At 47.6% G+C, this 23274-nt stretch overlaps 6 protein-coding genes across 6 annotated transcripts; 4 read left to right on the top strand and 2 right to left on the bottom strand.

The window, feature by feature from the left end:
* Positions 1-944: 944 nt before the first annotated feature.
* On the bottom strand, positions 945-4582 carry LY89DRAFT_626713 (uncharacterized protein). Its single transcript, XM_018211119.1, has 2 exons — positions 4428-4582; positions 945-4360 (listed from the first exon to the last, which is right to left on the bottom strand). Exon 2 carries the CDS (start codon positions 4262-4264, stop codon positions 1061-1063), a length of 3204 nt encoding a protein of 1067 aa, XP_018064623.1. The 5' UTR covers positions 4265-4360; positions 4428-4582; the 3' UTR covers positions 945-1060.
* Positions 4583-4678: 96 nt separating this feature from the next.
* On the top strand, positions 4679-6722 carry LY89DRAFT_626709 (signal recognition particle, 68 kDa subunit). Its single transcript, XM_018211118.1, has 3 exons — positions 4679-4909; positions 4969-6099; positions 6153-6722. Exons 1-3 carry the CDS (start codon positions 4716-4718, stop codon positions 6700-6702), a joined length of 1875 nt encoding a protein of 624 aa, XP_018064622.1. The 5' UTR covers positions 4679-4715; the 3' UTR covers positions 6703-6722.
* Positions 6723-7304: 582 nt separating this feature from the next.
* LY89DRAFT_596669 (uncharacterized protein) lies at positions 7305-10071 on the bottom strand (the record flags this gene model as incomplete). Its single annotated transcript, XM_018209935.1, has 2 exons — positions 7305-8215; positions 8268-10071. The coding sequence occupies 2 exons, from the start codon at positions 10069-10071 to the stop codon at positions 7305-7307; spliced, it is 2715 nt and encodes a 904-aa protein (XP_018064621.1).
* LY89DRAFT_689559 (uncharacterized protein) lies at positions 10048-10925 on the top strand. Its single transcript, XM_018215928.1, has one exon. It carries the CDS (start codon positions 10258-10260, stop codon positions 10465-10467), a length of 210 nt encoding a protein of 69 aa, XP_018064620.1. The 5' UTR covers positions 10048-10257; the 3' UTR covers positions 10468-10925.
* Positions 10926-12452: 1527 nt separating this feature from the next.
* On the top strand, positions 12453-17160 carry LY89DRAFT_689555 (MIF4G domain-containing protein). Its single transcript, XM_018215927.1, has 8 exons — positions 12453-12864; positions 12923-12967; positions 13019-15102; positions 15150-15441; positions 15492-15646; positions 15697-15984; positions 16037-16357; positions 16411-17160. The coding sequence occupies exons 1-8, from the start codon at positions 12846-12848 to the stop codon at positions 16957-16959; spliced, it is 3753 nt and encodes a 1250-aa protein (XP_018064619.1). The 5' UTR covers positions 12453-12845; the 3' UTR covers positions 16960-17160.
* A 3074-nt stretch (positions 17161-20234) lies between these two features.
* LY89DRAFT_675121 (uncharacterized protein) lies at positions 20235-22950 on the top strand (the record flags this gene model as incomplete). Its single annotated transcript, XM_018213484.1, has 5 exons — positions 20235-20273; positions 20342-20508; positions 20565-21925; positions 22017-22044; positions 22095-22950. The coding sequence occupies 5 exons, from the start codon at positions 20235-20237 to the stop codon at positions 22948-22950; spliced, it is 2451 nt and encodes an 816-aa protein (XP_018064618.1).
* Between the last annotated feature and the right edge of the window lie 324 nt (positions 22951-23274).

The raw sequence follows: 23274 nt of genomic DNA, 5'->3' as shown, positions 1-23274 counted from the left end.
CCGGCGTCTTCCTAGGATACAACTATCGCATATAAGTTTCCTTCCTAAAAGCTAATGTAATCTCCAGGAAACAGAACCTATTAAACTCATCTTGATTCAACGTTTGATTCTCCCCTCTTCCTTGACAGCATTCACCCTACTAACTGGTCATCAGTAGCAAACTTATTTCTGGATAAGCCAGCTACCGGACTCCGGCAGGGCCAAACCCTTTACTTCTACAGGATCAAGATCCAATGGAACTGCCTCCTTGAGGACTACAGCTGATCCCTGGCCCCGATCTTGAAGTATTTCCTAACCTCCCAAACTGGACTCCCTTTCCCACATGCTTCCTGCTAACAACTCAGATCTAACAACCACTGATACAACGCAGACGCATCCCATACAATTGTCTCAACCACATGACAGACTTCCAAAAAAAAAGCATATATAACCTCTCACCGTAAGTCTCCAGCCCCCCAGCGCTCATGAATTCACAGATCCATCTCCTCCCCTCACCTTTCATCTCTCCGCCCTTTTTTTCCTCACAGGTCAGTACCTAACTCCCAAAGCCAAACAAAAGGAGATAAATGATACCTTGTAACTGACTGACTGAATGACTAACGTGGCCAAACATCCACCCTTTGCTAGAACCCGAGTCAGGAAAAGGAAAAGATTGGCAATAAATGCTTGTTGGAGATAAGTCGTCCCCTTTCCTTATTCTTGGTTAACTTCGTGTGTAGTTTTGTTGAATCTAGATAAGAATTTGAATATTATTATTTTTTCGGCCTTGAACTACGTTCTTGAAATTGTGACTTTGTTTCTTAGTCCTGTTTGTTTTGGTTGTCCTTGTGTCTAAACGAGAATAAAAGGTTTGAATGTGAAAATGAGCTTCAAGGTCCAAAGTCTTCAACTCCTTTCCCGACAATCTTTGAATTCACCAGACGCAAGTGAACATAGTTTGACGTGGAGTATTTCATACATTTGTACATATTGTACAATTCTAATCGCTCTGAAATACAAGTATAGTACAACACACGGATCTAACACCCACAACACCCACAACACCCTACTAAAACACCTCCTACCATTCTCTAAGTATCCGTCTCTCAATCTCAGTATCAGTTCGCGGCATCGTCTCAATCGCCTTCACCGTCTTCGGGCAACTGTGTCGTATATCATCTAAAAGCACTTCGGTAGACCTAGATTCCGCAGCCATGGACTGGATATCTAGAAGCGATCGGGCGAGGTAGAGTAATGTGATGTGGATCGGTCGTAGATGTTTGCTTTGTTTGCGGAGATTGCGGAGGTCGAACGGCAGACGGTTGCGTACTGGTGCCTGCCATCGAATCATTTGCCAACCGGTCCAGTTGTCCATCAGCTTCTGCTCGCAATGTTGGAAAGCTAGCTTGTAGCTGTATTTCTGGGAGAGGAGTTGGATGTAGTGGTTCCAGGTGCGGTTGTCGAGGAAGAAACCGTCTTCGATGACACCGTCTACGGTTTCGATCATGGTGGTTATCTTGTTCTGCATAGCTAGAGAATCCAGGTACAAGTAGACATGCTTGGAAATATCGTATCGATGAGCTGGCACAATTTTATGTGGTGAAAGCGGGGGTTCGTTGCTGTGGTGCTCTGGGGATCCAGTCGAGATGGGAGGCAACGGTTGTCCCCGCTCCTTTGCCTGTGCCAAAGAGAGACGCCAACACTCTTCAACGCTGTTATGGTCTTCGTCGCGAAGTTTAGCAAACATCAGAGCTGACATGACTTGGAGAGGCGTGTGCTCTTGACGAGATTCCGGAAGAATGCTCATAAATTCGGCATAAAGTTGATCGACTGAAGCTGTGTCCGAGCTCGAAGCAAGAATATGCATCACATAGCTATAGAACATGGACGGGTAGGCGACGTCCATGGAATATCGAGCGGCACCTTTTTTCGGGACGGCTACAATGTCTTCGGTATCCATTGTCGCCATGGCATCTTGGAACATTTGCATCGCTCTTTGCATCACTTCCTGAGGTGTGCCATCAATGAACATTTTCTCGTCCTTGGCAAGTCCGGCCTTCAGCGCTATCAACTTCGTGCTTCCAGAATCCCTCAGTCCTCCCTTCAACATACGATTTTGCACATAGAAAGCTTTCTTCGGCTCGCCATTGGCAACAAAGCCACCCATAACAACAGCGTAATGGAAGTTCGTGGCCCTGATACCAGCTTCAGGCATGACTTCTCGGAGTATCTGGTATGCACGGTCTGGTTGCTTCACCATACACAGAGCCTGCATTAACGCGGAATAGGTGTAGAGATCATAATCAATACCAGCCTCAGACATGCGTTGTAGAACCCGGTTCACGTTGTTCAAATCCCGGCGCTGAGCGTAAGCAACCAGAAGGTTATTCCACATCCGCGTTCTGGTTCCTTGCAGTTGCATACTGAGTCCTTGGACACAAATCTTCTCCGCTTGTTCAATGTCGTCGTCTTGGATGTGGCAGAGAACCAAATTATCTAGCATGGCCAAGCTTTTATCGATGCCCAGGTTTTCGGCCAGCATGTAAAGCTCGATAGTGCGATCGATATCGCCCTGCTGAGTACATATTCCCATCATAGTACCAATAGTCCAATGAGTTGGCCGGCATGTGCTGTCGTTGAGTAGCTCCTCGAAACAAGCGTACGCACCTTCGTAATCCTGGACTTTTCCATACGCGTTCAGGAGAATGTTCCAGCATAGAATTACTGGTCGTACGCGATAAACCGTCTGCATCTTACCGAACCACTTAATCACTTCGTGTAGTTCGCCTCTAGTGGCATGGACATGGAGAATTGGTGCGAAATCTGCCCCAGACATAACCCCATATGGGCTGTCAGACGTGAAACGGGTGATATACTGCTCCCAGAGGGCATGAACAGTACGGGCATCACCTTTGGCAGCGAATTCTTGCAGACACAGCTTGTATGCATACCAACTTGGCCTTCCATAGATGCGAAAAAAGTCATCCAGAATTTGTTTCATGCCAAGAACGTTGTGATGATCGCAGAATATCTTTAACAGTTGTGTGAGTGCTTGCCTTGAGAAACTAGCATTTTCACGGCGAGCATGCCGGTAACACTGTACTGCCAGCTTAGATTGATTCAAATCCAGAAGCATATGCATCGCTTGCACGTACACCACAGGTTTGTCAAGTTTCCACTTTTGCAAGATTTGCAATAGAGAACCGAATTTGTATGGCTTAAAGGCCGTAGTGGACAGCAATGCCCGCTGGACCAGCTCGGCAGCGAACTCCAAGAGTCTCGAGGTCATCTCCGGATCACTAGACTCAATGCCCTGTCTGCGATTGACATCTTCGACTAACTCAAATACTTGAGTTGCAAAATTGGGATGCTCGTCAAGAACTCCATATATGTTGTACGCTTGATTTGATCGCTGAGCTTCGACCTTTGTGACATCCTCCCAGAGAGACATAGCGCGTGTCCAAGACCCATTCTCAAAGAGATACGCAAGCAGCTCCTCCGACCCTGCAGGTATTGCGAGCTTCTCGATAGCCATGTGGTGCAATCGCATCGCATCCGCCAGATTTCGCATTCTTAAAAAAGATCTGACCACAAGTCGGTACATGCTTTTTGTCTTCTGCTCTTCTCCCAAGTTTTCAAAAATATCTATCACTCTCTCAGCATCGAGGGGCCTGTCGGAAGGAGAAAGATAGAGCATCAACTGAGGTCGGAAAATGTATTGCTCATCGGACGGTAGTAGAAGATATTGCCGCCACGCTTCTTCAAAATCGGTAGTCCTGTTCAAGCTCATTTTTCTAACCAGCATATCAATATTATCGTCATCAGTCGAGGTGTTCGAGTCCTTCGTGCTCGTCTTCGCCTCTTTTTGCATTGGCGTGAATACGACAGTTGTATCTGGCATGTTATCTTTTGCTGAAGAAGTGTATTGACGTTGACTGATCCTCGCCCCTCCATACCTCGCCCATCGCCCATCTTGCCGATCCAGACTCCAGTTTGAGTATTGCCGCAGAAAGTTGAGAGTCCCGGCAGGATATAGGAAATCTAGAAGTATCCCCGTATGCCCCGTTAGACTTCTGGAGGTAGACGGCACCTCCTCTTGCTCGGCGGGAGCTGGAGTTGTAGCTTGAACAAGAGCAGCCCAGAATGGAGAAAGCTCAAGGTCACCTCCGCCGTGCGCCCAGAAGCCGGAGTGAAGTGTGCGACAACTCTTCAAAGACTTCCTTGACGCTGGCAACAGGCGCCGCAGACTGCCTGATTCTAGACATCCTGCAGTGCGCTCCAGCATGCCCTATGCTCCCTAATAACATCAAATAGACTTTTCGACTATGTTGTAAAGTTTTCTCGTGAGATTAAAGTTCTTTCCCGGATGGACAGACGATTTCTAAAGATCAAGAAGTTAGCTACTAACAAGAAGTAATATATGATAAATAAGAAATGAGTTGTAATACCACACTACACATGCTTCGAGAAGCTTATATCAGTTCTCAATTGCAGATTTGATTTGCCAAAGACACAAATGCGACAAGTCTTTGGCTATGTTGAAGACCCAAATACACGGACTGGTTAGGAGGCAAAAGCTCATGAGTCTTGCACGACATCGAATTATTATTTTCAGGAGCGCTAGCGTCCTCGGTGAACTGCAGAATGGTCCGATGTCTAGCGCTCGGACACTGACAGTCAGCAGCGAATCGACCCCACTACACAATTGTTCGAAAAGAGTTGACACAACTTGAAGGATGGAGGTCACCAAGTTTGTTGTCTCTGGCAGAGACAAGGCAAAGCTATATGGCGACTATAGCAGCTATCGGACACAGCTGTCTAATCGTATTCACAACCTGCGACGAAAACTTGGCGTTGCGACAAAGAAGGCCCCCGCCAAATATACAAGCAAAACCCCAGTGACGGCAGAGGACATTGGGCGCAATCATGAGTAAGTTCAAGATACACATCGGCGGTGCAGAAGGTTATGATGTTCTAACCTGGCTTTAGATTCGTCAATCTAGTACTCCTTACCTCCGAACGCGCCTGGGCACATGCTATGTCGATGAGAGAGGTACATTCTGCAGACAAGCAAGGTATTACTGGCTCAACTCGATCGCACATTATCTCAAGGCTACACAAAGCCACTGTGTATGCCAGGAACCTCTTCGAACTTCTCACCGACCTCAGTCAGACTGGTGCCAACAGCGAAGATGTATTGGAAGCACGTGCGTATGCAGCTTCACTCGCTGGAGCCAAGGAGTTCGAGAAGCAGAACTGGGAGGAGTGTGTGAAGAGTTACTCCGAAGCTCGGATCATATACAGTGCACTGGCTACATCTACAAAGAGCGATATGTTCAAGGATCTGCTGTCAGACCCAGTCGATCCAAGTATACGTTATGGAGCATACCAGATGAGATTGCCCAGAACCGTTGCTATTCCTACCATAGCGAGGAAATACTTTCCCAGGTCGGATAGCAAGCTAGTCTCTGATGTCGAGAAATTAGACCCCGATGTACTTAATGAGCACCCGACAAGAGCCAGAGCCGAAGCTGCAGAATCTGGAGATGTCCCGAAAACGATTACTTGGAGATCACGTACAGTGGATATTGAGGATGCAGCAATTGCATCTACGTTAGCGTCAGTTAACGCAGCTGCAAAGAAGTTGTCCGAAACATTGGCATCTGTCACAGCAGTTCAGGCCAAAGAACGAGCATCTGCATACGATGATATTCTTATTGCAAGCCAGGATGCCGTAGACGCTACGAAGCACGCAATCGATGAGTTGGTGGGAGAAAGTGTGGGCCAAGGTGACAAGCGAATGCAAAGTCTACAAATTACCAGGACAGCAGTCAGTTATGAAATGGTCAGCTGGCGAATAGGACGAAACAGAGTTCTAGTTGGCGAGCGGGACGGAACCGCACTCGACACTCCTACTGTTCACCAGAGCAAGAAGAAGAACCAGAAGCCAGTAAAGGAAGAAGGGACGGGCCGAAAGCTTGCTCATTTCCGCGAGAAGGCAGTATTGTATGACGCAATTCTACAAAGTTTAGACTCGATCAAGGAGCTTCCTGGCGTTGCTGCTGATTCAGAATTTCTCGAAGAGCTAGAATCAAAGCACCATTACTTCTCTGCACTGAAGTAAGTTGATACCCCTGCGATCACAGCCATTGCTAACTAACCTTCCACTTAAGATGTCTCACAATCGCTCGTTCTCATGCATTATTGTCCAACCCCAAGAATGCCCTCGCCCTTCTCGCCCGAGCATCAGAAAAGAGCACTCTAGCTCATCAGCATCTCTCTTCATCCATGGACACCTCCGACTCTTCCTCGCCACCAAATATCACCATATCCCCTTCAGAAGCCACATTCCTCAAGTCCCTCCTTGACGCCGAACTCCAACGCCATAGAGCCCTCGTCGAACTCTCCAATTTCAACAACTCACCCCAGCAGAATAACTCGAGCCTCAAAAACGGACAGCCCTTAATCGAGAAACTGAACGAGTATCCATCCCAAGAAGTCGATCTCGAAAACTTGGTTACGTATCCACCGAAGTTGGAGCCGATTCCTGTTAAGCCGTTGTTCTTTGATGCGGCGTGGAACTACATCGAGTACCCTGGCCGAGAAGTGCAGGAGAAGGCTGGAAATGGAGTTAAGGGCGTGTCTGGTGGTGGTGAGAAAGCAGCTGAGCAGCAAACTGCACAACAGCAGAAGAAGGGCTGGTTTGGCTTTGGTAGATCATGAGTAGAAAAAGAACATCTTGCATCTTGAATTTTCTTATAATATCTATGTGATGTGCAAATTGTTGAGAGCAATGATTCGACTAAAGATGGTCTTCTAATTATCGTGAAATGATGAATACATATGCTGTCTCTCCTTACACCAGGTAGATGCTTCAAACCTCACTTCCCGCAGATTACTCACTTTAAGTAAAGCAGAAGAGTGCTGACCCATACATCAATTTTATGAGTATTCGCTGTGTGTAATAAATGCCTAGAATTTTATGATTGACGGTCGAGACCGCAGATCGCGCAAAATGCGCATATCCCGCCCACAGCGGAGATCCCTTTGAATCGGACACCTCAAGGTAAATATTGTCCAGTTCTCTGTGATGACTATATGGAATAACACGTCTACCTATGACCGTTCGCAACATTTCACAGGAACAGTGACTATGCAGAAAGATGCCAATGCCAATATCCCATGCGTGTTCAACGTAAGATATGCAATGCAATATGTACGCCATCCCAAAGTGACTCATGCACAATCGGGTCTTCCGGCATGACAGCCTGCCCAAAAGTATATACAACTTGAATCCCCATAAAAAATGCTCCGCTACCAAAGAACTAGAAGAACAACAAATGCTCATCCTTCCAGCCCATTCCGTTCAATAGGCTATGAACACTCTTCTCCAACGCACCCGGTCCGCAAATAAGCACCAGCTCCTCTCCGTTCTGTACTTTACAGGTACCGACTTCTTTCTCGAGTAATTCTTTGCTTAATCGTCCTTTTAGACCTGTCCATCCTTCTCCGGGTTTTGTTAGGGAGTAAAGAAGTCTGCAACGATGCTCGTTGCCCTTCACCAGACGATCCATGTCTTCCTTGCAAAGAATATCCTCTTCTAGTCGATTGCCGTCTAGAACCAGACATTCCGTCTCGTCTTCCTTGTCGCTAAGCACGGCTCGTAAGACTTGAAAGATGGGCGTAATTCCACTTCCGGCGCAGATCATAATGAATTTCTTCACTTTCCTCTCTTTCCCGGAGATCGTACATCTGCCCTTGGAAAGATACTCGAAATGTCCTGTCGGGCCTTTGAAATCGACAAAATGGCCAACGGGGATGGCATCGAGGGCTTTGGTCATCTTTCCACCTGGTGTATCGTCGGTGTCGAGATAGATCTTAATAAGAATATCCAGGACGCCCTTGTCTGTTCCTTCGGATATGGGAGTGTAGGAACGGATTATGGCTTCTCGGGTAACCGGGTCTCGGAGACGCATCATGAGATGCTGGCCAATTGGCAGCCCAATGATTTGTTCTTCGTGCTCGAGTGAGAAGGAGAATATGCGTGTGTCGGCTGATATTGACTTTTTGGATGATAGAATGGCTTTGGTCCATTGTTTTGATTGGAGGAAAGTTGGGCGAGGCGTGCTAGATTCCGAGGGAATGGTTTCTACGGGGTCTTGGAGAACGCGGCGGGATGCTTCATCAAGGGAACCAACGTGGTATTGTGGCATCATGCCTTTGGCTGTCTCGGAATCTAAATCATATTTAGTGAGAACATTGTGATAATAAGATAAGACAAGACTTACGAATAGCCATGAATTCTTCAGTGGCATCTTGACCTGCTGCTCCGATGATACTAGTTGCTCCTCCAGGATGACCTTCTAGGAAAGCTGTTCCGTCATAGACTTCTCCGTTAACCACAAACCAGGGGTTTTCATCAGTGTCGTGTTTTCGTAATTCATCAATCGTAATTTCTTTGTCAAGACCGTCTTTAGTCATCTTCACTTCGGTCTTTGCCTCGACAATAACCTCTTCTTCTCCTTCTCCACCCATTTTCTCTCCCCAGAATCCATTACTGAGGTTTCCACCCTTTGCTTTCACTCTTTCCATCCATCCTCCTGGCATAAGAGCAGGTTGTGTGGGATGTTCAAAACGAAGATAATCACCTTCCTTGCTGATCGTTACTCGATACCAAGGGTTGTTCATCATTCCAAGGACACTCCAGTACATGTCACGTGGTTGGACATTCATGCTCTCATCCATCGCTCTCACCATGATGTCTCCAGAAAGCTTCATATCCTCAACTTTCAGGTCGATTTCCCAAAAGCACCATGCGAAGCATGTTTCTCGCCAACCCATATCCAGCTTGCCACCAAATAACATTTCGTTTTCGTCGACTTGATCTCGGTAGTCATCCTCGTGGTATCTGATGTCGGCCAAAGCCCATGACTTGCCTTTGTCTAGCGTTACTTCCACTCTCGTTATCCTCCTTCCGCCTCCTCCATAAGCGTATCCTCGAGCTCGGTACGTTTCTGGGCCGTTCACCAGACAGACTTGCTCCTCGTGGGCTGGATATGCGGTAGCACTGTTCGTGCTCAAATCATAGATAGCGTATCGTTCGTCCATCCACCACTTCGGCTCGTTGGCACTTTGTTCGGGACTGATCATGGTAGGAAGAACCCTGTTGTCGTAGATATGATACCAATTATCACTAGGTGCCGCTGTGACAATGAGTCTCTTGAGCCACTTGACACTTCGACCACCGATTTGTCCAGGCACAACTACTCGCAATGGTTTGCCGTGGTCAGGGCGAAGCATCTCTCCGTTCATCTTGTACGCAACCATGATGCCTCTATTCGGGTCCATGGCCCAGTTCAGCTTCACCGACGTGCCATAGTAACCATTTGGAAGCTTGTCAGCACCTTCCATACACACGTATTTAGCGCCTCTCATTGGCATAGCCCTCTTGATCAAATCCATGAGAGAAACCCCCGTCCATAAGGCCGTTGAAACACCGGCAGCACCCCATGAGAAACCTTTTGATTTCCTGACTTGGTTTTGCTCCTTCCGTCGATTTCCTGCACAGACAAGAGTGATTGGAACCGTAATTTGTTCGTACTCTGCAATAAGTTCTCTCAAAGTCATCTTTATTGGACGCTTAACCATTCCTTCAATAGTAAACTCCCAATCGGGAATAGATGCATCGTCAACTTGAGGTACGGCGCCATGATTTCGGACATAGAATAGCTCGGGTGACGTGAGGAAGCCTTCATCATAGAGGGCACTAAGAGGTGCTTCGACATTGAATGGGTGGATACCAGTAAGGCGTATTAATCGAGGATCGCGGGGTACGTGGTTGTCGGGAGTTTTCAGGTCTTCTTTGAGAATCTCTGTAGGAGGATTTGACGGAGGAGGTAGCGGATATCGAAGTGATGCTGCTGAACTTGTCCTTCTCGAATTTGGATAGAATTCATCATACTCTCCATTCCCATACTCAGACTTGGGAGGCGTAGGTGGAAATTGGAATGAGATCGTTGAAGCATCTCGTCGAGGTTTCTTTGTTTGTGTGTCTGAGAAAGTAGAAGACTCTGTTGATATCTGGGTCGCCATCGTCTATGAGTGAGAAGGACTTGGCGATGATTGGTAGATGTGTACTATCCGTGTATTGGACACCCTCGAACTGATGAAAGAATTGCAGGGGAGGGGGTCGATCAGCCTTGCAGAAGGTGCCTCAATGCATGCAAAAACAAAGATAGAAGGTACGGTAGCACTCAAGATGTATTCATAGCATACAAGATGAAAAGAGGAGGAAAGGAAAATGGTGGAGAAGCAAAGTACAATAAGCAGCCGGCCGTCATGTTTCGACGGGCTCCAATGGAGGCAGAGTCTTTCTTCCCCTTCGTACAAACCTCGGGTTCTGGGCTGTTGTGGGCAGTGACGATTATCTGCGCGGAAGTCAACGTCGGTGGACCGATCTGGTGGGCTTTCCAGAATGCGGGATGCTAGCAGGTACAGCAAGACTGCAAGTGCTTGCATCGAGACAGTACCGCGGAGATCTTGGAGGGTTGATATTTCCCGACCTGCGAGAATTTGGTGTTGGTTCTTATCAGCAAAAATATTATTGCTCTTGGCGCTGATTGGTGCGCTGTCTGAGTTCTCGACGAGTTTACAAAGCTTCTCCGGGCGGACTAAATACTAGCCTTATCTATGGCCACTAACCAGACGTGCGACATAAGAAGAAAGTATAATCGCATCGACATTTGATGGTCAAGATCTGCCCAGGAAATCGACGACTCCAAGGAAAAATCTATGATGCAGCCAGCCTTCACTCCCGTCAGTGACAGTGCATGTTCCCGAAGACAGCTCGGAGGGCTTTTCCTTACCCCGCGATTCAGATATCCCAGGTCTTCTCCTCTGGCGCTTTTTCTCTTGTCAGCTCCATTGGTCATTGGACAGGCTTGATGTTACAGTCCGGAGATGTGTCAGATCCTCTTCTATGCAAGTAATGCTGGCATGAAACCGAGTTCATACCTTTCGGAGACGAATTCCACCTGTCAAGTCTTCGTTCGCATTGTGGGTCACTATGTGTCCTTTGCTTTGACTTCATTGCCATGGGACCTCGCTGAGACCAATAAACTTCTTCTGGGTACATATACTCGCTCTGCGAAGAACATCATCTTGGTTGGCATGGGCTTGTCAACCATTTCTCTGGATAAGTCTGGATCGTCTAGTGATGACCCAAATCACCCAGTTCTTTCAATTTTGAACTATGCCTTAATAGTACTCAGCACATATCAGGTACGATGTTCTCAACAGAAGGCGACTCACCTTTCTGGCCTGCACGTCTCTAGCTACATCTGCAACAATGGCGCGGCTCTTACATGTGCTCCAACGAATGCCGGTCCCACAGTTTGGAACCAGTCTGGAGCTGAGGAATCAAGGGACTTGTTGACTGCTTGGAGTGCATTGAATTGCGGCGATGTTCACACGACGAGCCGAAACTTATCATTGGTGATATGTAAGGCCACGACCATTTGCACTCAAGCCAATCGGTCAAGAGAGGGTGAATACCCATTTCGACTCGGAACAAGATATAGCGAACCCTTCGTTGTAGAATTGATTGTCTTAGCTGCACCACTTGAGCACTGGATAGACTGGGCAGGGGTCGTCGATTGATGTCAGGTACCGTGAACAGTGGTAACGCCGCTACTGCATTGCTCCAATAACGAGAAAAGGACTGAAATGAGCGAACTGACATACGCCAGATCATCAAAATGAAGTTCTCCTCGTGCGCCGTGTGCAGGATTCCAGGTGACTAGCAAGATCAGGTAATAGTCATGTCCATAGTGATCTCCACCATGGAATGAATGCTTCTTGTCGAAAACAAGGTCCCTGTCCAACGTCGTCTGAGCCGGATCTGGGAAGCATGGAGTTATGGTCAGCCTGATTCTGCCGGACCTTAAAACAACGAACTGACGATCTATATCCCAAAGACCTCGGGCATAGCTGTATCTCACCATTTTTGAGCTCTCGAAAGCCAAAGGAAAAGTTTATCTCCCGCTGTTTTTACCACACCTCTGTGGAAGACATTTCGTCTGTCTTTTTGTGGTATTACATGTTTGTAATTTTGGTCTCCATACCAGCAGACACTCTGCGGGGTGACCAGTTCAGGAGACCCTTGGCCTTCGACTTTGATGTTGCGGCTCTGTCTAATTGATGTTGGGGAGAAGGCATTTTGGTACTGATCAACAGCAAATCATCGGCCATTACTTTGAACACGTTTGTTCCTTGTGGAAGCTTTCGTCTAGAATATCGAGATGAAAAAGTCTACATCGCTGGTGAAAGCGGCTCCTCAATAGTCTGGGCATCATTCACTGGCGTGTGGCAAGTCAGATGCTCCGTGCAGGTGAGGGGTCGGCCCCTTAGTGCCTCGTGAGAATGAATTTGCAAAAACTTTCACTTCGTCCGAAAAGTATTCGTCCAATGTCCCAGATAGAATAAATATACCAGAAAAAATACATTTATATATTCGTGCAAATATTGTGAAGGAGAGTAATTGTTCGTGAGTCAAAGTCGCGTTAAGGTTAGACTAGCGGCACGATTCCGGTCTTTGCTGTATCGATACGCAGAAAGCTCGAACTTCAAAGCCAAACTCTAGATCGGATCGCAAATTCCACAAAGTTGCCAGCAATCTCGCACACAATCGACCAGGCTCCCTCGTCTCGCAAACGCCAATTCAGATGCATTTCATTGCTTCTGCAACGTCCTACTTTCACTGGTCCTTCATGTTCCCTTAGAAGTCGCGAATGTGGGGGCACAAGGGCACGACGTACAATTCTGCTTGAGATACCAAATCACGTCCGGGCGAGCTCAGATTGAGGCCCATGGATCGCAAGAGGAAGCGTGAGTTGTTGCCGGGGTTAAGACGGCAGACAACAGTACTGATAATGGTGAAATACAGGCGAATTGCGCGAATTGAATAACCGTGCTTGGGATGGAGAGAAAGGTCAGTGGTCTAGCAACAAGTGGGGGATATAAAATTCTAACCTCTATGTAGGAGTCTACGAAGTGAGCAAGTCTCTCGACTCGTCTCTCAAAAAGAATACAGCATTCATCAAACGACTCCGAACCGCTGTTTCTGCTGCAACCCTCAGCACCTTCCTGCAAGAGATTCGAACACTCAGCCTACATAAATATCTCTCTGAGATCATATCAGCATGTTACGAAGGGCTGTGCAAATTGAAATCGCCCGGAGAAATCGAGGCTGGAGTTGAGATAGTGAGCGCATTGCATCAACGATTTGGGCCTGCAGAGTTCACAGAATTCCTCGGATGGCTTGTAGGCAAGGGATTAGCTACGCCGGAGAAGTCTATCCTTAAAACTCTTGCTACTGAAGCCAGGGAAAAGGAGGAGAAGGAACGCATTACACGCCAAAGAGTTCTGCTGCGGGTTGTTACGGAACTATGGCTCGTGGGGGTATTGAGGACACTAGACGATGTCAGCCGACCTGACGATGCTTCCCGCGGAAAGGAATCTCTTTCAACAAGTTCTGGAAAAGCCCCTGAAGTTAAATCGAAGCCTGGTTCGTCAAGCAAGGGAGGTGGAGCCGAACCCTTTCCACTAGAAGTCCTCAAGGATCTCTTAGGTCATGATAGGGAACATGCCAACTTGCCATTACTTGTCATATTCGTCAAGGCTTTTGGATGGGATATTCTTGGCGTCAAGGAAGCAGGATCGGAAGGCCGAAAGACGGTAGAAGAGGACGGTGCAACAAAGTCCTCGAACGGTACTACAGATGGTGAAGATGACTCTGCTGAGGAATCTGGACCTAATGGAAATGGTACCGATGACCCTCCTCTTGCTTCATCAGAATTACAGGAAAGATTCCGCAACATTCTCAAGCGATACTTTGAGGATTTGAAAAGCCATCTTGTCCGAGACCAAAAGGCTATTAGCAAGCAAGCACGCAAGGATGCTGAGGCTTATGTCAAATCCGGTCAGGTATTTGAGGACCGCCAGGCAAACTACGAGAAGGCGGTTAAGGCTCAAGAACGTTTGGTATCAAATTCTCAGGTCCTTGCAGATGCCATTGGTGCAGAGATGCCGGAGTTGAAAGACTCCGAAGATAGCTCAGCTACTGGCAGCGGAGGCATTGGCCTTGTAAAGACTGGTGAGTATCTACGAGGAGAGGGTGATGGAGCAGGAATCTGGGAAGACGAGGATGAGAGGCGATTTTACGAGAACCTGGTCGATTTGAAAGGCAAGGTTCCGGGAATGCTGCTCGAAGACGGGAAAAAAAAGAAAGCAGATACTGATGATCAGGTTGGCAAGAAGGTCGATCCTGCTGATACTGCGGCCGCAGAAAATGCTTTAGCCAACAAAGAGGACGACCAGTCAACTGCTATTGCAAATAAAACCATTGGAGCACAGGTTGATGCGCTTCTCGCTCGTCTACCAGATCTTACCAACAAGGACTTGATTGATCAGGCCGCCATTGACTTCTGCTTCGTCAACTCCAAGGCTTCCCGAAACCGGCTCATTAAAGCTGTCCAAGAGATTCCAAAAGGTCGTAGCGACTTATTGCCCTCATACTCTCGTCTTGTGGCTACACTAGGGAAATACATGCCAGATATCACGAAAGGTTTGGTTGATCACCTCGATCAAGAGTTTCGCAGTCTTCAGCGAAGAAAGGAGAAGGAATTCCTGGGTCAAGCTCGTCTTGGCAATATCCGCTACCTTGCCGAATTAACAAAATTTGGAGTCGTCCCTGAGCATGTAATCTTCCATTGCTTGAAGGTCAGTTTGGATGATTTTTCAAGGATGAATATTGAGATCATCTGCAATTTGCTTGAGAATTGCGGTCGATACTTGCTACGTAACCCAGAAACGTCGCCTCGTATGGCTTCATTCTTAGAGACTTTGAAACGCAAGAAGTCCGTCCAGCATATTGGTCAACAAGAACGCATGCTTATTGAGAACGCCGTCTACTACGTGGACCCTCCTGTCAGAGCTGCTATCCAGCAGAAGGAGCGAACTCCCATTGACTTGTTCATTCGCAAGCTCGTCTACCTAGATATGAATAACCGCAACTACACCAAGATCCTGAAGCAAATCCGAAGACTTCATTGGGAAGAGACCGAGGTAAGATATTTTCGTATAGTTCTACTGCTACTTGCTAATTGTCTAAGGTTGTCGCCATACTTGAAAAGATCTTCTCAAAACCTGGAAAAGTCAAGTATGGTAACATCCACCTTCTTGCTATTCTGGCTTGCGCTCTGTACCGTTACCACCAGGACTTCGTTACAGCAGTCATCGATAATGTCTTGGAATACATTGTGGTCGGACTGGAACAAAATGACTTCAAATTCAACCAGCGACGACTTGCAGAGGTCAAGTATCTCGGCGAGCTTTACAACTACCGCATGGTTGATCACCCAGTTATTTTTGAGACTTTGTATCGTATCATGACGTTTGGTCACGGTATGTTACATTTCCTGGTTGTTTCTACTACATGCTAACACAATTTATAGGTGGCCCACCTGTTCCAGGTCGCCTAAATCCTTTCGATATGCCTGATGATTTCTTCCGCATTCGCCTAGTAGCAACTCTTCTCGAAACTTGTGGCATTTTCTTCAACAGAGGAGCATCGGGCCAAAAGTTAGACTACTTTCTATCCTTCTTTCAGGTGTGCATCATATGTCCAAGTCCGAAGAACAATGAGCTAATCGAAACCAGTACTACATCTACACGAAAGATCCACTTCCTATGGATATTGAATTCATCGTGCAGGATGTTTTTGCTTTGACTCGACCCCAATGGAAGCTAGCGTCTAACATCGAAGAAGCCGGGAAAGCTTTCCAACTTGCCATGGCTAAAGATGCGAAGACGTCTGGTATCGATAGAGCTGCCGAACCTGAGGAGCAAGACAGTGATGGATCTTCAGATGATGGCATGGGTGATAACGAGATTGATGCAGGTCTTCAAGAAGCTGACGAAGAGTCTGAGGAAGACGAAGAAGTAGATGTAAGCCATGCTCGGCAGACTTTTGTTCTGTAAGGATACTAATCATGACTAGGTCGACCTCAATGGGGATGCTGCTGTTTCCACACCGGTTTCTGACTCCGAAGAGGAGGCTATCGTTGTCACTCGTGAAGAAGAAGAAATTGATCCCGAAGACGAAGCAGACTTCGAGCGTGAGTATGCAAAGATGATGGCTGAATCTCTAGAATCTCGCAAGCACGAACGAAAAGCTACATTCGATGTGCCTCTGCCCATGTTGCGTAAAAACCCAAACACAGTCGGCGAGTCTTTTGCCGAAGAACATGCCAGCGGAAATGCGACCCCTCCAGGGACAATGGCATTTTCGCTACTTACAAAGCGTGGCAATCGTCAACAGGTAAGCTGTTGTGAATTCTATTCTGATGGATGTTGTGCTCACAATATGTCAAGACTCGAACCGTCGCACTCCCCTCTGATTCAACATTCGCGGTCGCCATGAAAACTCAACAAGCCGCTGAACGAGAGGAGCAACAACGAATCAAAAACCTGGTTCTGAATTACGATCTTCGTGACGGCGAAGATCAAGATGGTGATTCAGCACATGACCCCTTATTCCCAAACCCCAATATTCACAATCGCAATGCAGGACTAGAAAAGGCCGCCGCTTTGACGTATTCCAGACCTGATAAGTCTGGCAATAATCGCAGTGGTCAGCGGGCTAGGAAGTTGCAACTCAGTGATGTCGATTGGTATGCTTCTAAACCAACTTTCTCCCATGTTGAGCAATCCGAAACTTCATTATCTCCTTTGGATGGGCAAGGCCGTCTTGCTTCTTCTGCTCCGAACTCTAGGTCTTCTGAGGAGAACTCTGCTTCTCAGCGCATTATCGAGGCCTCTAATAGAGCCAGGGGTCGTAGTCGCGGCAGACTCACAAGGAAGGAAATGCTTGAGGCTCACGCTTCTCTGGGTGATGGCTCGAAGCCTCCTCGGAAGAAGTAGTCTTTTTGATGACTCTGAGCACAGCCAGTGGATATGTGCTCTTTCACTGTCGTATTCTTGTACAAGTACACACGAAAAACGAAACGATTTGCTGATGACAACCCCACTTTGTGTGGGGATATTAGGACATGATCAGATCTGCTGTTAGTTGCTACCAAGATTGACTTCTTGGAGCTTACTGGCAATATCACTTCTTCTCTGCTCATATCGATGCGACTTGTGAGAGTCGACCTCGGCGATCTTCTCGGATCATAGAGGCTCGGCTGACGGACGAAGAGATTGAGAGCGACTCGGCTCATCTCCTACAACGGCAGTAGTGCGAATTCGGTGCTGCAGACTTCACTTCAACATCATACCACCGAATTCCAATACTGACGGATCGATGCGAGGTGGCGGGAAACAAAAATTGGCTTGGAGCATTTGTTGTTGTTTGGTGGATGGACGAGGGAGGTTTAGCTATTTGGGAGAGGCGAAGCAGATTTTTGTGGGAAGAACTTGCGAAAACTTGCAGCTGCTGCGGGATGGGAGAGATGTTGTTACAGGGGAAGTTTTTCTTCTTTCTGGTGACAGACCACTTTGGTCGGGTCACTTACTACTACTACTCGTACTGCGTGCTATTCACCGCCAGCCAGCCGCGCGACAAAGACGGCAGAGCGTCAATACTACACTCTTTTCCATCATAATACCGTACCGTATTATATCCTTCCATGTGCTGCTGAAAGGTATGGCGTGAGTGAGGCTGTCTTGGTTGAATGCAATGCAAACGCATAGCATCAAATAAAGAAAAGTGTTTGCCACAAAAAGCAAGGTCAGTTTAGTGATTCGAGATCTAAAAATATGGCACCACGCGGACCCCATGTTTCGATTCTTTTGGTGAAACAAGGGGTTGTTGATTGGCTTAAGCATATCACGTGATTCTGGATTGGCTGCGAGGAAATTTTCCGAGTGGATCTGTTTCAGAGAGATTTTTGCTTGGGTCAAGCGGCAGAGATCTGGTTTTCATATTGGGGGCGTTTGGGGCGAGAGGTGGGTTTTTGGGCGGGCTTGTTATGCGGGTGCTGGTTGCTGTTGGGCAAGTTCAGCTGGAGTTGTGGCGAGTGGTTATGTATGACACATGAGATAATTGTGTGGTCTGAATTTGATTCTTGACCCGGATTTGGAAGCAAGGAAAATTTCTAATGGGTCTTTGCTGATCTCGAGATTTTGGGGAGTGAGGTCCAGGGTTTAGGAGGGGCTCATGCGGAAGGACGGGGGGATTCTCGTTCGGTGCACGGCCCGGTTGGGGGATCTACGGCCTTGGTCTTCATACTGTTTGGACAAGTCGGATGCCGAAAATGTGCTATTTTGTCTGTTCTCTTGGTCCCAGAAGGGGCGTCCGTGAACCGTATTCAATGATTCTTGCTTGTGCTGGCGCCGTTGATGAGACTTGCGCTCGCTTGTCTTACTCATGATACAGCGATTGCACCAACAAGTCTTGGAAATCGGTCTCAATAGTCGAGCCGCTCATCTTTTCTTCCAGTCTGGCAGCTATTAGGATATACTACTTAGGAAGCGCCGGCGGCGGCAGAATGGACAGCAGATTCGTGGAGTCCTACTGCCATAGCAGCATGAAGTGATCATGAGGTGAGGGTGCGACCAGAACAGCGGCCAGGAAGAAAGCAGTTAGACATAGGCACGTCTTTCCGACTTGGCTACAGACGTCTCCACGTTCCTGAAATAAGTGTATCTGTTCCTGAGTGGCTGTTGACGGCGCTCACACGAGGAACAGATGCCAATGCATCCAAGCACTGCAGGCCGGACACCATGGCCGCCGGTCCAGAATCGTGACATGGCAATTCATGATCACGATATGGTTGACTCGCAAGGGGAACGATGCTTCGATACGGAACTAGAATACAAGATGTGAGTCTTTGCGTTTCTGGGCGTTTGCTCGGGCTTCGAGACGATGTTCCCTGAGGTGATCTCTGATAATATTGACAAGGAGCAGCATATTAACAACAAATCGTGGACCCCTTATGACGGCAGGTATTGCATTGAACATGACATTGGTGCTTTTTCCATGCTTCTTTGGGCCATGAGGTTGAAAATTGGTCGTTCCTGATGCGGTGGAAGATCTGTAACAGGGATATGATACGATGTGGATGTGTGTCCAGGTGTGCAGGGGCTTCTGCTTTTTTCACGGAGAGAGAGGGCTCGCTTAGCAAGGAAGCTGCCGAAGCTTCTTCGACCGCCATTTCTAAATGCAGCTTCACTTCAACGTCACCCTGCGTGTATGGTTGTAGCTCAGACCCAACGAAGGCTCGTTTTATGTTCCACGGTTCCCGGATCGGATGGGTACACTTCTCAAAGAACAAGGCTCACAGACGCACCAACTCAAACCTAAATCTCAGAGCACCTCCGTTGGCTCCACGCCCTCGCAGTAGAGGAGCTTCGGTACAGGTTCCGAGCCATCACCACGATCGTGACTTCCAAGCTAACACTTCTCTTCCCAATATCCTCTAGCCTTCCTTTCTCTTGTCCTTCTTTTCTTCTGCCTTTCTCAGGAAGACTTGCAAACAAAGTTCGGCCCTACCCGCCGTCATGTCTTCCTCGTCGTAACTTTTCTTTTCGTTTGTTAAGATCTCGACACTCGTTCTAGGACGCCTCTACTGCCATTGTCTCAGTATTCACTCGTTCCACTCACCTTCTCTTTCCCGGCTGAGACACTGGAGCTCCAATGCTATAGCAGTATACTTGGCAGCCGCCACTTGAAAGACCTGCAGCTCGAGTTCGACATTGACGCGGTACAGCCATTGTACGAATTTCTCCCGAATCATCTGCTAGACGCCGTGAAGCCATTCACGACTACTTGAACCACTCATCTCCCCCATTCACTTCTCGAAACCGACACAACGGCCCGCATACCTGCACATAAACCCCGCTTCGTCGTTGGTGCAACACACTCTCAAGATTGTGTCACGGGAGTTGTTTGCACTTCATAAAGTCTGGATTACTGCCAATTTTATGGGTAGATCAGGAGGCTTTTCTGCAGTGCTCGTCGTCAGTTCACCTTGATCCTAGGTGCAATATTCTAAGGTGGGTGTTTCTCTGGAGAACGAGAGCATACTCCTGACGCATTTCCATGCAGCCACCCATCACTAGGCGGCTTCTTTTTCGGACTCCTGCGTCAACGCAGCTACACGAAACACACTTTGGAAAAGTGATATTTTCTCCAAGGGGACTCCGGGAGTTTTCAATCTTTCTATCAGCACGCTCGTTTGGCACGTTTGCCCAGCATGTCTCAATACAATACATCACCATGGCCGATACAGGATGTGAGTGACTCTGTTTTGATATGTAGCATCCAGAGCATGTGGGGCAGTGGACTTACGATTATATGCAGATTATCTATACCGCCATTGTTGGCTCAGTCATGATTGCTGCCTTCGTCGAATGGTTTATGTGGTTGGCAGCTTTCATGTACTGTTTGGTGAAGGTGTTCCAAAAAGCCGAGCACTGGTCGGTCAAGGTTCTAGCTGTTGTAGTTGCAATAGTCTTCACACTGCTGCGGTAGGGACTCGATCTGACCTTGAATTGAAAGAACAACACTAATGATGTATTTGCAGATGTATTTTCCTCCCTATCATGGTCGTCACACTCCCATTACCTAGCGAAATTACCCAATACTTCCCGCTGTCGATGGTAACTTTCCTTCAATGGTTCGGCTTTTGGTCATTCGCCGCTCTCTTGACAGTTCCATGGCTGTTCTGCGTATATCAATTGGTCACACACTCGCTCGGCCGAACAAAGCGCATAAAACAAGTTCTAGACGAACACACAGCACCGAAAGTTGTCATTGTGATGCCGTGCTACAAAGAGGATCCGGATATCTTGGTCACAGCTGTTGATTCTGTTGTGGACTGTGATTATCCACCTTCCTGCATTCACGTCTTCCTGTCGTTTGATGGAGACCAAGAGGACGAGCTCTATTTGAAGACCATTGAAAAACTCGGAGTGCCGCTGTCCCTCGACTCGTATCCAAAGAGTATTGACGTTACATACCGAACTGCACGTATCACTGTCTCCAGGTTCCCTCATGGAGGAAAGAGGCATTGCCAGAAGAATACGTTCAAGCTAATCGACAAAGTCTACACAGAGTACTTGAAGCGTAACGACAACCTTTTCATCCTGTTCATCGACTCTGACTGCATCTTGGACCGGGTATGTTTGCAGAATTTTGTTTATGACATGGAGCTGAGCCCTGGTAATACTCGAGATATGTTAGCCATGACCGGAGTCATCACTGCAACCACGAAGAAGCATAGTTTGATTACTCTACTGCAAGACATGGAATACATTCATGGTCAGCTCTTCGAACGGACTGTGGAATCCGGCTGTGGTGCTGTCACTTGTCTTCCAGGAGCCCTGACAATGCTACGATTTTCAGCTTTCAGAAGAATGGCAAAGTACTATTTCGCCGATAAAGCCGAGCAGTGTGAGGATCTCTTCGATTACGGAAAGTGCCATCTTGGAGAAGATAGATGGTTGACCCATCTCTTTATGATAGGGGCCAAGAAACGATATCAGATTCAAATGTGCACTTCTGCATTCTGCAAGACCGAGGCCGTCCAGACATACCAGTCTTTGATCAAGCAACGCCGACGATGGTTCCTTGGTTTTATTACCAACGAAGTCTGCATGTTGACAGATATCAGAATTTGGAAGCGGTATCCAATCTTAGCTGTGGTTCGATTTATGCAAAACACGATTCGGACAACGGCTCTCCTGTTCTTCATCATGGTCCTTTCGATCATTACCACATCCAAGAAGATTGCAGATCTCCCAGTTGGATTCATTGCGATATCTTTGGGTCTGAATTGGGCTATGATGATTTACTTCGGTGCAAAACTTCGACGATTCAAGATCTGGCTTTACCCACTTATGTTTGTCGTCAATCCCTTTTTCAATTGGTATTACATGGTTTATGGTAAGTCATGGACGCTCATACGATACCATTCCAAATCCCCGCTCTAGATGGCCCATCCTTAGAAGTGCAACGTACTGACTTCCTCTTACAGGCATCTTGACTGCTGGCCAACGTACATGGTGAGCCTTTTAACTTAATCTCTCTTTTAAAATATACTAACAGTGGGTAGGGGTGGACCACGAGCGGATGCTGGTTCTGCGGATGTCAATACAACTCCTCAACAAGCCATCGAGAAGGCAACAGCTGATGGCGATGATCTCAATGTGGTTCCTGAGACCTTCAAGCCAGCTGCTGAGGCTCAGAACAGTCAACTCGTCAGAACTGGTCTTTCATTGCAGCCGCCTGACCGCGTGGAGGGTCGCTTTGCAGCAGCTGAGCTCCTACCCGGCGGGTGGTACCACCAACAAAATGACTCTTTGGTTAGCACGACTATTGGTGGAATGGCTGGACAAGGCCGGCCTCCCGTACATCCTAGAGACTCGTTCGACTCCAACTTCTCAGCAGGAACGATCAGCTCGGTATACATGCCACGACGTGTTGAGAGTATTATGGGTGAAGAGGACAGGAAAAAGTATGCTATGGCCCAGGCCAGTCAAAGAGCCGCTGGAGGAGCTTATTTCACTGGGCCTCCTGTTGGACATATTTACGAGCTATCCGAATCAGAACTACGCAAGGCTGGATGGAAAGAATCTGTCGAGTCGCTTGGTTACAATGCTCGTCCGTCTCACGGGCGAAATAACAGCTACAATAGCGTAGCTTCAGGGGATGGAGCATCTCCTCCCAGCAGCTCACCGGCGTTGGAAGCCCCACCCACTGTACTTGCACTTCCACCTGCGGCATCTACTGGAAGTATTCAAAATCGTCGCAGTCCTTTGGCCAGAGTCAGTCTCGTCAGAACGGCATCAAACGAGGAAGACGGTATTGAGCTCGATGACCATTCGCGACAGTCTCCAGCTGAGTCGCCAATCTTGCATCCAGAACGGTCACATCCACCTTCAAGGCCGGGTACAGGACACGGAACTTGAAGACACATATGCTCGACAACCTATTTCCCTTTTGTCCCTATATTTACATAGCATAGCATGGCGTCTTTGGGTTTGGGAGGCATCATACTTTTGGGGGTATCCAGGGCCCTGTACATGAACGCTCCAAGCAAAAGCTATACATAAAAGGGGAAATTTGTAAGGCATTAGTGGCAATATAGCTATTAGGTATCGGTACACTGCCATAGGACACATAATAGCAAAAAATAATCAAAAGAGTCAGGTTCTTGTGTACTTCTGCCAGCAAATCGTGCTTTAGTCTATCTTGACCGCCCTGAACAGCTTGTCACAGAACCGGGTTCATAT

This window comes from Mollisia scopiformis (assembly GCF_001500285.1).
Source record: "Mollisia scopiformis unplaced genomic scaffold LY89scaffold_26, whole genome shotgun sequence".
Classification (NCBI taxonomy): Eukaryota; Fungi; Ascomycota; class Leotiomycetes; order Helotiales; family Mollisiaceae; genus Mollisia; species Mollisia scopiformis.
This window is presented reverse-complemented; position numbering and strand designations above follow the sequence as displayed.